The sequence below is a fragment of the Panthera onca genome, chromosome D3 (genome assembly GCF_046562875.1).
Source record: "Panthera onca isolate mPanOnc1 chromosome D3, mPanOnc1 haplotype 2, whole genome shotgun sequence".
In the NCBI taxonomy this organism is placed as follows: Eukaryota; Metazoa; Chordata; class Mammalia; order Carnivora; family Felidae; genus Panthera; species Panthera onca.
In genome coordinates this window covers 53990920-54007805 of record NC_138350.1, presented here as the reverse complement: position 1 = coordinate 54007805, position 16886 = coordinate 53990920, and the positions used below count along the sequence as shown (strand labels likewise).

General features: G+C 36.8%; 1 protein-coding gene across 6 annotated transcripts in view; it reads left to right on the top strand.

Annotated features, from left to right (window-relative positions):
• The window catches only part of CCDC178 (coiled-coil domain containing 178), a 434788-nt gene that overhangs the window by 71932 nt on the left and 345970 nt on the right, over positions 1-16886 (top strand). For all 6 annotated transcript variants that reach the window (XM_060613562.3, XM_060613563.3, XM_060613559.3 and 3 more), the window contains one exon: positions 13533-13618. In XM_060613562.3, coding sequence (XP_060469545.3) covers positions 13533-13618 — 86 coding nt within the window. The remainder of the gene's footprint in view (positions 1-13532; positions 13619-16886) is intronic.

The following is a 16886-nucleotide window of genomic DNA, read 5'->3' as shown; positions in this document are numbered from 1 at the left end:
TTGCCCACTTGCCATTCTAGTCCCCAGGTCAGTAGTGGCCATGAAGAGAGCAGCCTGTACTTGTGGTGTAGATTGCGAGTGTCAGAGCAAACAATATGGACCTTATTCTCAAAGAATTGTGTTTCAGTGTTTTGACCTGTCTGATGACTCCTTGAAGAACCAGCACAAAGACTTGTCTTTGTTTTGCCTGACTTGGAGCAATCACTCAGCTGGAACCGCTTACAGGCAGTCTTTACTGGAAGCATTTAAAGGCATATACTCACAACCACTGTCTGAGGCTGTGAATAACAGTGGGAACACTGCCTGGGAAAGAAGAGGTCAGCAAAAGAGATAGATGGGGGAAATAGGGTTCTTCAAAGCTGTCATATATACTGGAGCATCCAGAAGTGCATGCATATGACCATTGCCAGACATATGTTCAGGAAAGATCCAAGAAGACCCTGACCATTTATCTCTGGCTGACCTTTAAGATCTGTGCAGGCGATAACTGAAGGTAGAGTTGTAAACAGCCTGGATGAGCATTGAAGGAATACATAGATTCAGTCTGCTAAGATTGGGAGAGTATTTTTTTTCTTTTTCTTTTTACTTTCTTTTTTTCCTTTTTTCTTTTTTCATCTTCTTTTTCTTTCCTTTCTTTTTTTTTTTTTTTGACTCACGATATTGAAGATAATTTGTACAGAACATAAGTTTACCAGTAAGCTAATGAAACATCTAGTTCAGTGGCCACACATGACAAAGAATACAGATATTACAAAATGTTTTTCGAAGAACTACTACTAACCAAAGAAAGAACAACAACCCACATCAAATAGCAACAACAAACTCAACAGAGGGAAGGTTATCTTATTTACATTTCAAATCAAACTATTTAAAATGTCCAGTTTCCTACAAAAATTATGAAGCAGGCAAAGCAAAAAAAAAAAAAAAAAAAAAGAAAGAAAAGAAAAGAAAGTTTGTGCAATTAACAAGGGGGGAAAAAGAAGTTTTAAAAAATGGCCCCGAGAAAGCTTAAACATTGGACTTATTGGACAATAGCTAAATGAACTATCTTAAATATTCTGAAACAGATAAAGGAAACTATGAACAAAGAATTAAAACCAGGAGACCAATGTCTCAACAAATTAAGATTATCAATGAAGAAATAGAAATTATAAAAAAGAACCGAGTAGATATTGTGGAGCTGAAAAGTACAATAACTGAAATGAAAAATTAATTAGAGCTGTTCATCAACATCAAGATTTGAGCAGTCAGAGGAAAGAATCAGTGAACTTGAAAATAGATCCATTGAAATTATTCAGGCTGAGAAGCAGAAAGACGAAAGAATGAAGTAAAATGAACAGAGCCTAACTGATGTGAGGGGCACTACCACAGATACAAATATACGCATAATGAGAGTACAAGAGTAACAGGGAAGAGAAAAAGGGGGAGAAAGAATATTTGAAGAATTTTGGCTAAAAATCCCCAAATTAAGAAAAACATGAATGTATACTTTTACTAAATTTAGCAGACTCTAAACAGGATAAACTCAGAGATCCACACATTACAATCAAATCATTGGAAGCCTGGGACAAAGAGTATCTTGATAATAGCATGAGAGAAGTGACTCATCATGAGTAAGAGATCCTTAATAAAAATAACAGTTTTTCATCAGAAATTATGGAGGCCAGAGCATGATACATTTATTTATTTTATTTATTTATTTTTTAATGTTTGTTTATTTTTGAGACAGAATGCAAGTGGGGGAGGGGCAGAGAGAGAGAGGGAGACACAGAATCCGAAACAGGCTCCAGGCTCCGAGCTGTCAGCACAGAGCCTGATGCGGGGCTCGAACCCACCAACCGTGAGATCATGACCTGAGCCGAAGTCGGACGCTTAACCGACTGAGCCACCCAGGCGCCCCAAGAGCATGATACATTTAAAGTGATGGAAGAAAAAATAAAACTGCCAAACAAGAATTATGAATCTTGCAAAAGTGTCCTTCAAAAATAAAGGAGAAAGTAAGATATTTCCAAATAAACAAAAATTTGAGGGACTCCATCTCTAGCAGAACTTTTTTTTTTTTTTAATATATGAAATTTACTGTCAAATTGGTTTCCATGCCAGTGCTCATCCCAAAAGGTGCCCTCCTCAATACCCATCACCCACCCTGCCCTCCCTCCCACCCCCCATCAACCCTCAGTTTGTTCTCAGTTTTTAACACTCTCTTATGCTTTGGCTCTCTCCCACTCTAACCTCTTTTTTTTTTTTTTTTTCCTTCCCCTCCCCCATGGGTTTCTGTTACGTTTCTCAGGATCCACATAAGAGTGAAACCATATGGTATCTGTCTTTCTCTGTATGGCTTATTTCACTTAGCATCACACTCTCCAGTTCCATCCATGTTGCTACAAAAGGCCATATTTCATTTTTTCTCATTGCCACGTAGTATTCCATTGTGTATATAAACCACAATTTCTTTATCCATTCATCAGTTGATGGACATTTAGTCTCTTTCCATAATTTGGCTATTGTTGAGAGTGCTGCTATAAACATTGGGGTACAAGTGCCCCTATGCATCAGTACTCCTGTATCCCTTGGGTAAATTCCTAGCAGTGCTATTGCTGGGTCATAGGGTAGGTCTATTTTTAATTTTCTGAGGAACCTCCACACTGCTTTCCAGAGCGGCTGCACCAATTTGCATTCCCACCAACAGTGCAAGAGGGTTCCCGTTTCTCCACATCCTCTCCAGCATCTATAGTCTCCTGATTTGTTCATTTTGGCCACTCTGACTGGCGTGAGGTGATATCTGAGTGTGGTTTTGATTTGTATTTCCCTGATAAGGAGCGACGTTGAACATCTTTTCATGTGCCTGTTGGCCATCCGGATGTCTTCTTTAGAGAAGTGTCTATTCATGTTTTCTGCCCATTTCTTCACTGGGTTATTTGTTTTTCGGGTGTGGAGTTTGGTGAGCTCTTTATAGATTTTGGATACTAGCCCTTTGTCCGATGTGTCATTTGCAAATATCTTTTCCCATTCTGTTGGTTGCCTTTTAGTTTTGTTGGTTGTTTCCTTTGCTGTGCAGAAGCTTTTTATCTTCATAAGGTCCCAGTAATTCACTTTTGCTTTTAATACCCTTGCCTTTGGGGATGTGTCGAGTAAGAGATTGCTACGGCTGAGGTCAGAGAGGTCTTTTCCTGCTTTCTCCTCTAAGGTTTTGATGGTTTCCTGTCTCACATTCAGGTCCTTTATCCATTTTGAGTTTATTTTTGTGAATGGTGTGAGAAAGTGGTCTAGTTTCAACCTTCTGCATGTTGCTGTCCAGTTCTCCCAGCACCATTTGTTAAAGAGACTGTCTTTTTTCCATTGGATGTTCTTTCCTGCTTTGTCAAAGATGAGTTGGCCATACGTTTGTGGGTCTAGTTCTGGGGTTTCTATTCTATTCCATTGGTCTATGTGTCTGTTTTTGTGCCAAAACCATGCTGTCTTGATGATGACAGCTTTGTAGTAGAGGCTAAAGTCTGGGATTGTGATGCCTCCTGCTTTGGTCTTCTTCTTCAAAATTACTTTGGCTATTCGGGGCCTTTTGTGGTTCCATATGAATTTTAGGATTGCTTGTTCTAGTTCTGAGAAGAATGCTGGTGCAATTTTGATTGGGATTGCATTGAATGTGTAGATAGCTTTGGGTAGTATTGACATTTTGACAATATTTATTCTTCCAATCCATGAGCAGGGAATGTCTTTCCATTTCTTTATATCTTCTTCAATTACCTGCATAAGCTTTCTGTAATTTTCAGCATACAGATCTTTTACATCTTTGGTTAGATTTATTCCTAGGTATTTTATGCTTCTTGGTGCAATTGTGAATGGGATCAGTTTCTTCATTTGTCTTTCTGTTGCTTCATTGTTAGTGTATAAGAATGCAACTGATTTCTGCACATTGATTTTGTATCCTGCAACTTTGCTGAATTCATGTATCAGTTCTAGCAGACTTTTGGTGGAAAGAGAACTACAGGCCAATATCTCTGATGAATATGGATGCAAAAATTCTCAATAAGATACTAGCAAATCGAATTCAACAGCATATAAAAAGAATTATTCACCATGATCAAATGGGATTCATTCCTGGGATGCAGGGCTGGTTCAACATTCGCAAATCGATCAACGTGATACATCACATTAACAAAAAAAAAGAGAAGAACCATATGATCCTGTCATGATGCAGAAAAGGCCTTTGACAAAATCCAGCACCCTTTCTTAATAAAAACTCTTGAGAAAGTCAGGATAGAAGGAACATACTTAAAGATCATAAAAGCCATTTATGAAAAGCCCACAGCTAACATCATCCTCAACGGGGAAAAACTGAGAGCTTTTTCCCTGAGATCAGGAACACGACAGGGATGCCCACTCTCACCGCTGTTGTTTAATATAGTGCTGGAAGTTCTAGCATCAGCAATCAGACAACAAAAGGAAATCAAAGGCATCAAAATTGGCAAAGATGAAGTCAAGCTTTCGCTTTTTGCAGATGACATGATATTATACATGGAAAATCCGATAGACTCTAGCAGAACTTTCTATTAGAAATACTAAAGGTAGTCTTTTAGGCAGGAATCAAAAGACACTAGACAGTAACTTGAAGCCATATGAAGAAGTAAAGAACAGTGAGGTAGCTACAAAGATAGTTATAAAAGTCAACATGAAGCCATTTTTATTTTGCATGTCTTTCATTTTCCTATATAATTTTTAAGATAAATGGATAAAATTATAAATCTATATTAATAGGCACATAGGGGAATGTGGGTGGCTCATTCAGTTGAGCATCGGACTCTTGATCTCAGCTCAGGTCATGATTCCAGGGTCTTGGGATCATGTCCTGCATTAAACTCCACACTGAGTATGGTGCCTGCTTAAGATTCTCTCTCTCTTTCCCTCTGTCCCTCTCTCCTGCTCCCACTCTCTTTCAAATTAAAGTGTTTGTGTGTGTGTGTGTGTGTGTGTGTGTGTGTGTGTGTGTACGGGCACACAGTGTATAACTGTGTAATTTGTAAAAATGACAACATAAAGGCAGGGAGCATAACTACAAAGGAACAGAGGTTTTTTAATACTACTGAACCTACACTGATTTTAATCCAAACTTAATTTTTATGAAGTTAAGATGTTAATTGTAATCTCCAGTGAACCACTAAGAAAAATTCTAAAACAAAACCAAACCAAACAAAAAAACATCAACATAAATCCAATAAAGAAACTAAACACACTAGAAAAAAATCAACTAACCACAAAATAAGGCAATTATGGAGAAATTAAAGAATGAAAAATATTTAAGTATTATAGAAAACACATAGCAAAATGGTAAAAATAGTAGGTCCTTTCTTTTTCTTTTTTTATTTACTTAAAGAGAAAGTATCCCAAGCAGGCACCACACTGCCAGAGCAGAACCCCATATAGGGCTTAAACTCATGAACCATAAGCTCATGACCTGAGCCAAAACCTAGAGTCTGATGGGGTGCTTGGGTGGCTCAGTCAATTTGACTGTTTGACGTCAGTTCAGGTCATGATCTCACGGTTTGTGGGTTCGAGCTCTGTGTCGGGTTCTGTGCTGACAGCTCAGAGCCTGGAGCCAGCTTCAGATTCTCTCTCTCTCTCTCTCTCTCTCTCTCTCTCTCTCTTTCTGCTCCTCCCCTGCTCATGCTCTGTCTCTCTCTCAAAAGCAAATAAACATTAAAAAAAATGTTCAAAATCAAGTCTGATGCTTAAATGACTGAGCCACCCAGGTACCTCAGAAGTAAGTCCTTTCTTTTTTTTTTTTTTTTTAACGAAATTTTACTGTCAAATTGGTTTCCATACAACACCCAGTGCTCATCCCAACAGGTGCCCTCCTCAATGCCCATCACCCACTTTCCCCTCCCTCCCACCCCCCATCAACTCTCAGTTTATTCTCAGTTTCTAAGAGTCTCTTATGGCTTACCTCCTTCCCTCTCTGTATGGAACCACAAAAGACCCCGAATAGCTGAAGTAATATTGAGGAAAGACCAAAGCGGGAGGCATCACAATCCCAGACTTTAGCCTCTACTACAAAGCTGTAATCATCAAGACAGCATGGTATTGGCACAAAAACAGACACATAGACCAATGGAATAGAATAGAGACTCCAGAATTGGACCCACAAATGTATGGCCAACTAATCTTTGACAAAGCAGGAAAGAATATGCAATGGAAAAAAGACAGTCTCTGACAAATGGTGCTGGGAGAACTGGACAACAACATGCAGAAGAATAAAACTAGACCACTTTCTTACACCATTCACAAAAATAAACTCAAAATGGATGAAGGACCTGAATGTGAGACAGGAAACCATCAAAACCTTAGAGGAGAAAGCAGGAAAAGACCTCTCTGACCTCAGCCGCAGCAGTTTCTTACTTGACACATCTCCAAAGGCAAGGGAATTAAAAGCAAAAATGAACTATTGGGACCTCATGAAGATAAAAAGCTTCTGCACTGCAAAGGAAACAACCAACAAAACTGAAAGGCAACCGATGGAATGGGAAAAGATATTTGCAAATGACATATCAGACAAAGAAGTCAAGTCCTTTCTTAACAGTAATTGCTTTTCACGAAAATGGATTAAAATGTTAAAAGACAGAGAGTGGTAGAATGAGTAAATATACATGATTCAATTATACATTATGTATAAGAAACTCACTTGAGATCCAGAGATATAGTATGTTGAAAGTAAAAGAATGGAAAACATATTCCATGAAAATAACAAAATGAGAGCTGGGGTAGCTAGAACTAATTGCACAAAATAGACTTCCATGTAAAACTTATAAGACGAAGAATAATTGACATCTTGATAAGAGTCATTTCATGAAGAAGGGATAAAAATTATATACATACCCAAAACATAACCTCAAAATTCCTGAAGTATAACTGGACAGAATTAAAGTGAGAAGTATACAGTTCTGTAGTAAGAGTTTGAGAATTTAGTATCCCTACTTTCAATAATGGTTAAAAGAACTAAAAAGAAGAAATCAGTAATGATACAGACTTGCACGGCACTAGAACAGTGTTGGCCAAACAGGTTTATACAGTATGTACTACCCAATAGCAGTAGAAAACACGTTCTTTTCATGTTGTTATTGAACACTACTCAGTATAGATCATGTGTTAGGCCACATGACAAATCTCGATAGAATAAAAAATGACTGAAATCATACAAAGTGTCCTTTCTGGCCACTTGGAGTGGAACTAGAAATCAATAACAGAAAGAAATCCAGGAAATTTGTATACATGTAGATATTTAACAGCATGCTCCACAACAACAACAAAACAGCTCAGTGACTCAAGGCTGTGATCACAGAGGAAATTAGGAAATACTTTGAATAGAATGAAAATGAAAACACAGTACCGAAACCTGTGAGATGCAGCAAAAGCAGTGCTCAGAGGGCACTTTCTAGCCTTAAGTGCTAATGTTAAAAATGAAGATCCGAATCCAATAACCTAATTCTGTATCTTACAGAACTAGGAAAGAATGAATGTGCTAAAGCTAGCAAAAGAAAGGAAATAATAAAGATTAGCGCAGTTATGTCAGGCATAAAAAATAAGAAACTATCACTAAAAAGTTGCTTCTTTGAAAGGATCAGCCAAATTCACAAAACTCTGATTAGACTGACAAAGAAAGAAGACTTGATTTATGAGAATCAAGGATATTGCTACAGACCTCACATAAATAAAAGGGGCTACGATACTATGAACAATTGGTAATACTATGAACAACAAATTTAGATAACCAAGATGAAAAAGACACATTCCTAGGAACACATAGACTACCAAAAGTGATTCAGAAGAAGTGGAAAATCTAAACAGATTTGTAACAAGTAAATAAATTAAACCAGTAATCAAAAATATTCCAACCCAGAACCAAATGGCTTCACTGGTGAATTCTGCTAAGCATTGAAAGAAGAATTAATACCAGCGCTTCTCTTAACTCTTTCAAAAAATGGAAGAGAATGGAACACTTTTCAACCCATTCTATGAGGGCAGCATATAGACCAATGACTTCATGAATAGATATGCAAAAATCTTCCACAAAATACTAGCAACCTGAACCCAGCAACATAATAACAGAATTATACGTCATGTTAAAGTGAGATTTTCCCTAGGTAGTGTAAGCGTGGTTCAAAATAACAAAACTAATCAATGTGTAATATATCCACAGTAATAAAGGGGGCAAACCCATGTGAACATCTCAATTGATGTGGAAAGTATGTGGCAAAATCCAGCACCTTTTCATGATGGAAATACTCAAAAAACAGATCAGAAAACATGATAGAGGACATTTATGAAAAACCCTCAACTCACATTATACTTAATGTTTAAGACCGAAATTTTTCAACCTAAGATCAGGAACCACACAAGGATGCCTGCTCTTGCCACTTTTATTCGACATCAAAAATCTCAGACATTGCTGATGGAAATGTCAAATGGTTTAGCCACTTTGAATGAACAGTTTTGGTGGTTCCTCAAAAAGTTAAACCTAGAATTATCAGAAAACCCAGCAATTCCACTCTGAGGTATGTACAGAAAAGATTTCAAGAGGACAGGTATTCAAACAATGTATTGTGTGCGGATGTTCATATCATCAGTATTCACAATAGCCAAAAGGTGGAAACAACCTCAGATTTTTCAATGGACTACTATATAAATAAAGTGTGGTATATCTATACAATGGAATATTATTCAACCACAAAAAGTAATAAAAGTTTTGATACATGCCGCAACATGGATAAACTTCTAAACCATCATGCTAAGTTAAAGAAGCCAGACACAGAAAGTGACCTACTGTATGATTCCATTTATATGAAATATCCATAACAGGTAAACCCATAGACATGGGAAGCACACTGGTCACTGACAGGGGCTGGTGGGAAAGGGCAAGGCAGGAGATTGCTTAATAAATAAGAGGCTGTTCTTTTGAGGTGAAGAGAATGTTTTACCACTAGATGGGGATGATGACTGCACAGCATTGAATGTAGTAAATGCCATTGAAGTTTACACTTCCAAATGGTTAATTTTATGTTATTTGACTTTTGCCTCAATTAAAAAAAATTTATAAGAATTAAAATTTTGCTGGCCCCAAGTTAACTGAATTTTAGAATAAAATACACAAAAATAGATTCAATTATATGTATAATTTAATATATCATGTAATTGGTATTACAAGCCAGTAGGGAGAGCATTATTTAATAATAGATGCTGGGACAATTATTTTTCTCTCTTTAATTAATTTTTTTTTATTTGAGTGTAGTTGACACACAGTGATACATTAGTTTCAAGTGTACAATGTACTGATTCAACATTTTTTTAAAGAAAAGCAAGAAAAAATACATTATTTAAAACATATATTTAAAAATGAAATTAAAACTATAGGAGAAAATATAATGAATACTTAACTGACCTCATATTAAACAGGCTTTCTTTTTTTTTTTTTTTTCAATATATGAAATTTATTGTCAAATTGGTTTCCATACAACACCCAGTGCTCATCCCAAAAGGTGCCTTCCTCAATACCCATCACCCACCCTCCCCTCCCTCCCACCCCCCATCAACCCTCAGTTTGTTCTCAGTTTTTAACACTCTCTTATGCTTTGGCTCTCTCCCACTCTAACCTCTTTTTTTTTTTTTTTTTTCCTTCCCCTCCCCCATGGGTTTCTGTTACGTTTCTCAGGATCCACATAAGAGTGAAAACATACGGTATCTGTCTTTCTCTGTATGGCTTATTTCACTTAGCATCACACTCTCCAGTTCCATCCACGTTGCTACAAAGGGCCATATTTCATTCTTTCTCATTGCCATGTAGTACTCCATTGTGTATATAAACCACAATTTCTTTATCCATTCATCAGTTGATGGACATTTAGTCTCTTTCCATAATTTGGCTATTGTTGAGAATGCTGCTATAAACATTGGGGTACAAGTGCCCCTATGCATCAGTACTCCTGTATCCCTTGGGTAAATTCCTAGCAGTGCTATTGCTGGGTCATAGGGTAGGTCTATTTTTAATTTTCTGAGGAACCTCCACACTGCTTTCCAGAGCGGCTGCACCAATTTGCATTCCCACCAACAGTGCAAGAGGGTTCCCGTTTCTCCACATCCTCTCCAGCATCTATAGTCTCCTGATTTGTTCATTTTGGCCACTCTGACTGGCGTGAGGTGATATCTGAGTGTGGTTTTGATTTGTATTTCCCTGATAAGGAGCGACGTTGAACATCTTTTCATGTGCCTGTTGGCCATCCAGATGTCTTCTTTAGAGAAGTGTCTATTCATGTTTTCTGCCCATTTCTTCACTGGGTTATTTGTTTTTCGGGTGTGGAGTTTGGTGAGCTCTTTATAGATTTTGGATACTAGCCCTTTGTCTGATATGTCATTTGCAAATATCTTTTCCCATTCCGTTGGTTGCCTTTTAGTTTTGTTGGTTGTTTCCTTTGCTGTGCAGAAGCTTTTTATCTTCATAAGGTCCCAGTAATTCATTTTTGCTTTTAATTCCCTTGCCTTTGGGGATGTGTCGAGTAAGAGATTGCTACGGCTGAGGTCAGAGAGGTCTTTTCCTGCTTTCTCCTCTAAGGTTTTGATGGTTTCCTGTCTCACATTCAGGTCCTTTATCCATTTTGAGTTTATTTTTGTGAATGGTGTGAGAAAGTGGTCTAGTTTCAGCCTTCTGCATGTTGCTGTCCAGTTCTCCCAGCACCATTTGTTAAAGAGACTGTCTTTTTTCCATTGGATGTTCTTTCCTGCTTTGTCAAAGATGAGTTGGCCATACGTTTGTGGGTCTAGTTCTGGGGTTTCTATTCTATTCCATTGGTCTATGTGTCTGTTTTTGTGCCAAAACCATGCTGTCTTGATGATGACAGCTTTGTAGTAGAGGCTAAAGTCTGGGATTGTGATGCCTCCTGCTTTGGTCTTCTTCTTCAAAATTACTTTGGCTATTCAGGGCCTTTTGTGGTTCCATATGAATTTTAGGATTGCTTGTTCTATTTTCGAGAAGAATTCTGGTGCAATTTTTGATTGGGATTGCATTGAATGTGTAGATAGCTTTGGGTAGTATTGACATTTTGACAATATTTATTCTTCCAATCCATGAGCAAGGAATGTCTTTCCATTTCTTTATATCTTCTTCAATTACCTTCATCAGCTTTCTATAGTTTTCAGCATACAGATCTTTTACATCTTTGGTTAGATTTATTCCTAGGTATTTTATGCTTCTTGGTGCAGTTGTGAATGGGATCAGTTTCTTTATTTGTCTTTCTGTTGCTTCATTGTTAGTGTATAAGAATGCAACTGACTTCTGTACATTGATTTTGTATCCTGCGACTTTGCTGAATTCATGTATCAGTTCTAGCAGACTTTTGGTGGAGTCTATCGGATTTTCCATGTATAGTATCATGTCATCTGCAAAAAGTGAAAGCTTGACTTCATCTTTGCCAATTTTGATGCCTTTGATTTCCTTTTGTTGTCTGATTGCTGATGCTAGAACTTCCAACACTATGTTAAACAACAGTGGTGAGAGTGGGCATCCCTGTCGTGTTCCTGATCTCAGGGAAAAAGCCCTCAGTTTTTCCCCGTTGAGGATGATGTTAGCTGTGGGATTTTTATAAATGGCTTTTATGATCTTTAAGTATGTTCCTTCTATCCCGACTTTCTCAAGGGTTTTTATTAAGAAAGGGTGCTGAATTTTGTCAAAGGCCTTTTCTGCATCGATTGACAGGATCATATGGTTCTTATCTTTTCTTTTATTAATGTGATGTATCACGTTGATTGATTTGCGAATGTTGAACCAGCCCTGCATCCCAGGAATGAATCCCACTTGATCATGGTGAATAATTCTTTTTATATGCTGTTGAATTCGATTTGCTAGTATCTTATTGAGAATTTTTGCATCCATGTTCATCAGAGATATTGGCCCGTAGTTCTCTTTTTTTTTTTACTGGGTCTCTGGTTTAGGAATCAAAGTAATACTGGCTTCATAGAATGATTCTGCAAGTTTTCCTTCCCTTTCTATTTTTTGGAATAGCTTGAGAAGGATAGGTATTATCTCTGCTTTAAACGTCTGGTAGAACTCCCCTGGGAAGCCATCTGGTCCTGGGTTCTTTATTTGTTGGGAGATTTTTGATAACTGATTCAATTTCTTCGCTGGTTATGGGTCTGTTCAAGCTTTCTACTTCCTCCTGATTGAGTTTTGGAAGAGTGTGGGTGTTTAGGAATTTGTCCATTTCTTCCAGGTTGTCCAATTTGTTGGCATATAATTTTTCATAGTATTCCCTGATAATTGTTTGTATTTCTGAGGGATTGGTTGTAATAATTCCATTTTCATTCATGATTTTATCTATTTGGGCCATCTCCCTTTTATTTTTGAGAAGCCAAACAGGCTTTCTTAAATAAATTGTGGAACAAGGAAATACATAATACGCAGTCATCGGAAATATGTCGCCATGTGACTAAGAATGTTACAGTGTCTGTAACAATGTCATGTAACTAAAGCAGCATGTAATATTTTATGATTCTAATTGTATGAAAATTGAAATATTAGAATATTATATTCTGTTATATTTAAAAATTAATATGTGTTATTTTATATTATGATTTAATTTGATATGATTTAATTTGTGATACTTATTTAATAAGACAATAATTTCATGAAAATAACTCCCGTGTTTGTTGTTGATAACTGTTTTTCTTATAACTTTTATCAAAGGAAAAAGACTTCTTTTTAAATACAATGAAAACTAGTCTGGATTCTAGAATTGGATCAAATTCTCTATATATTCTCTCTGTATTATCCAATATAGAGAACTTTACCTAGAAAAATTCTTTGGAAAAGAAATAACATACTAATTTGGACATTTTGCAAACACCTTATAATTTCAAATCTGAAGTAGCAATTTTGGTTTTGGAATTTATATTGGTGTCCCAGAAACTGCTAAACTGGAGTTAGAGAAAGAGCTCTCACATTATTCTCAATAAACTCCCCTTTTATTCTGATAAAACACTCTACAGGAAACACCAATTTCTCCCTTTTTTTTTTTTTTCAAGTTTATGTCTTTGTTTTGAGAGAGATCAAGAACACAGGCTGGGGTGGGGCAGAGAGAGAATCCTAAGCAGGCTCTGGGCTGTCAGCACAGAGTCTGATGCAGGATTTCAATCTTATGAACCATGAGACCATGACCTGTGCTGAAATCAAGAGTCAGATGCTTAACCTAAGACTGAGCCACCCAAGTGCCTTACCAATTTCACTTTTAAAAAAGAACTGTTTTAATAACCCCTGAAATATTTTCAGGTCATTTGTGACAGATTTTAAATGTCTATTAATTTACCATGAATTATCAAGCCCATTATGTATCAGACTTTTGCTATATTGCTCTCCTATATAGTAGCATTAGCATGCATAGTAAGTTTCCCCACAAACATTTAAAAGTTAATGTAAGAGAATCACCTAAAATTTGCTTAGTGAGTTTAAGTACAACAGTTCTTTATTAATTAGTTGCTTCTTTCCCTTTATATAGGAGCAGAACTTCTTCCACAAAAGAGTGGAAGGAAGATTGGAGTATTGCTACACCAATGAAAGAGGTCAAACCAGAAGAAGAAAGAGGTAAAATTATACCCCATACTTAGATAAGTGAAATTATGTTTAAAAATTAAATATTTTTAATTATCACCATAATCATTTTTAAAAGTTTTATAATTCTTGTGCATATCTAATAAAGAGCCTTCTGTATCATTTGATTAAACAACAAAATTCAACAAATATTTGCTATACCATATACTGGATCCTAAGTAAATAATGATCCCTTCCTACCTCTCAAGAAGCTAACTGTATTTCAAGGCCGTCCAGTAGAACTTTCTGGGATAATCAAAGTGTTCTCTATTTCCACCATCCAGTAAAGTAGCTACTAGCCACATATAGCTGTTAACCACCTGAAATGTAGCTAGGGAGACTGAAGAATTTAACTTTTCAGTTTAATTTTAAGTTACATTAAATGTAAATAGTCACATATGGTTCATGGCTACCATACTGGACATAGAGGCTCTGCTATGTGTGTGTGTGTGTGTGTTTATGTATATATATGTAAATTAAGATTAATATCTTATCACAGTTTACAAAATGTACAACAATTTGTATACTGGAATAAAATTTTGTTAAAAATACTTCAGCATATTTGAATGTATTTTTTTGAGAGAGAGAGAGAGAGAGAATGTGCATGCAAGTGAATGCGCACGTGAGCAATGGAGGGACAGAGGGAGAGAGAGAGAGAGAGAGAGAGAGAGAGAGAGAGAGAGAGAGATGGAGAATCTTAAGCAAGCTCCATGTACAACCAAGAGCCCTAGGTGGGCTCGATCTTATGACCGTGAGATCATGACCTGAACTGAAATCAAGAGTTGAACAGTTAATGGACTGAGCCACCCAGGCACCTCTATAGTTTTAATATTATATTAAACACCTCTTCCTACCTTTACCATAAAGATTTATTAAACATTTTCCTTTCATGAGAGATAACTAATGAATTCAGGACTTTTTTTTTAAATGTTTATTTATTTTTGAGAGAGAGATAGAGTGTGAGCAGAGAAGGGGCAGAGAGAGGGAGAGGGAGACACAGAATCGAAAGCAGGCTCCAGGCTCAGTGCTGTCAGCACAGAGCCCAATATGGGCTCGAACTCAAGAACTGTGAGATCATGACTTGAGCCACAGTCCGAGGCTTAACCGACTGAGCCACCCAGGCACCCCTGCTTTCAGGACTTTAAAAAAAATGTTTATTTATTTTGAGAGAGAACATGAAAGCAGGGGAGGAGCAGAGAGAGAGAGAGAGAGAGAGAGAATCCCAAGCAGGTTCCATGCTTTCAGTGCATAGCCAGACACGGGACTTGAACCCACGAACTATGATATCATGACCTGGGCTGAAATCAAGACTTGGCCACTTAATGGACTGAGCCACCCAAACGCCTCATGAATTCAGGACTTTTTAAAAGCACTAATACTTTGTTTTTCAAAACTCTCATTCATAGTGAAGATCTGTGTTTACTGTTTACATTTCATATATTTATATCTACACTGAAGGGAAAAAAAGCTCATGTATTACTTCTTAGTTTTGCACATGACAAATGTTGTAAGAAAAGATTAATATATTAAGGACCACAACATACCAGTGAAACAGCTATGTTTATTGTGAACTCACACATTTTTTTCCCAGAGTATAACACAGTGTCAAGTTGAGGAGGATTTATTGTAATTAGGTGTTTGTGCTAAAAAAAATTGCAAGTGGTTGCTCACTTAGTATGAAACAGTAAAACTAATTGAAATGGTATTCTGAAAAAAAATTGAGAGGTAGATTAAATACAATGAATTGGAGGCATCTCAAGTTATAAACAGCGTTTATTTTAGGATGCTATCATAGAAACAGTACAAAAGACATCTTGTGCAAACATGATAGACATGTTTGCCAAAACATATTTATATTGCATGAGATGTGCTCTAATTTTACGTGGCATTAATTTCATCACACATTTCAGACTGAAATCTCGTTATAGGAATTGAATATATCATAAGTGAGCTGGAGAATACAGTGTTTACTGTGTATGTTGTCGTAAAAATACCCAGACACTTAAGAATATAACGTATCCAGGGGCGCCTGGGTGGCTCAGTTGGTTGAGCGTCCGACTTCGGCTCAGGTCACTATCTCGCGGTCCGCGAGTTCGAGCCCCACGTCGGGCTCTGGGCTGATGGCTCAGGGCCTGGAGCCTGCTTCCGATTCTGTGTCTCCCTCTCCCTCTGCCCCTCCCCCGTTCATGCTCTGTCTCTCTCTGTCTCAAAAATAAATAAACGTTAAAAAAAAAAAATTTAAAATAAAAAAAGAATATAACGTATCCAGGAGGTGGTAGAATTTGAAAACAGAGGACAATAAACCAAAGTAGGGACCAGACAAAGGGCCAATCCATTGAAAAGTTAATTTTTATGCATTACAGTAGAGAATCCTGTTTCTCAAGAATTCTTTTCAGCCAGCATGCTGAATTTCTTTGACAGGCCTACTAGGTTAGAAGTAGAAACTGTGTGGCTACTGAGCTCGCACTTAAAACCAATGTCTAATACAGTCTTCTAGCAGAAAATTATTGCTTTATTGTCCAAAGTAAAACAAAATAAAACAGAGGTCTATTAGTTGTCTTTTTTCTTTTTCCAGTTTTACTGTTTTTCCTCTAGCCTCAGCTCTTTGAGGCTTTGCCTTTCTTGACACTTTGTGTTTGTTTATGTCTTCTTGTCATGTCACATTTTGGCAAAAGTCACTGTTTACGAGTATAAATCTCACCAGAGTGGAACCCGTATCCATCTTCCTTACTGCTCTATCTCTGGGGAGAGAACATATTGCCTAGAACGTAACAGGCTCTCTACATGTTTCTAGTATAAATAGATGAATGAATACCCATGTTAATCATTCCGTTAACATTAAACCATAGCATTTCAGAGCTGTGAACCAGGAATCACAAATATATCTCATTACAGGAGTTAATTTGTGTTATAACTGAATAAACAGAATTTGGAAGCAATGAATTCCTGGCAAGGCTAACTAGGGATGCTATTATCTGATAAGGAATAAAGTGTCTTATTTCTAGGAACCATCTGAGGATTTTCAGTCTTTGTCTGATGTAATCATTGTTATTTGCTTTTGTCATAGAATGAGAGGAAACGAAACACAAGCATAATTTAAAAATAAAGCTCTATAATATAGCTTGTGAATAAAGCAGTTTTTCTTTAGGTAAAATATTATACATAAAGCTATTGCTTGAGATTTAGCTATTCTAATTATTTTATAAAATGTTCACTTAAAAATCTGTCTTCAAAGGTTTTAATTAATGTTAGGATTCTGGTA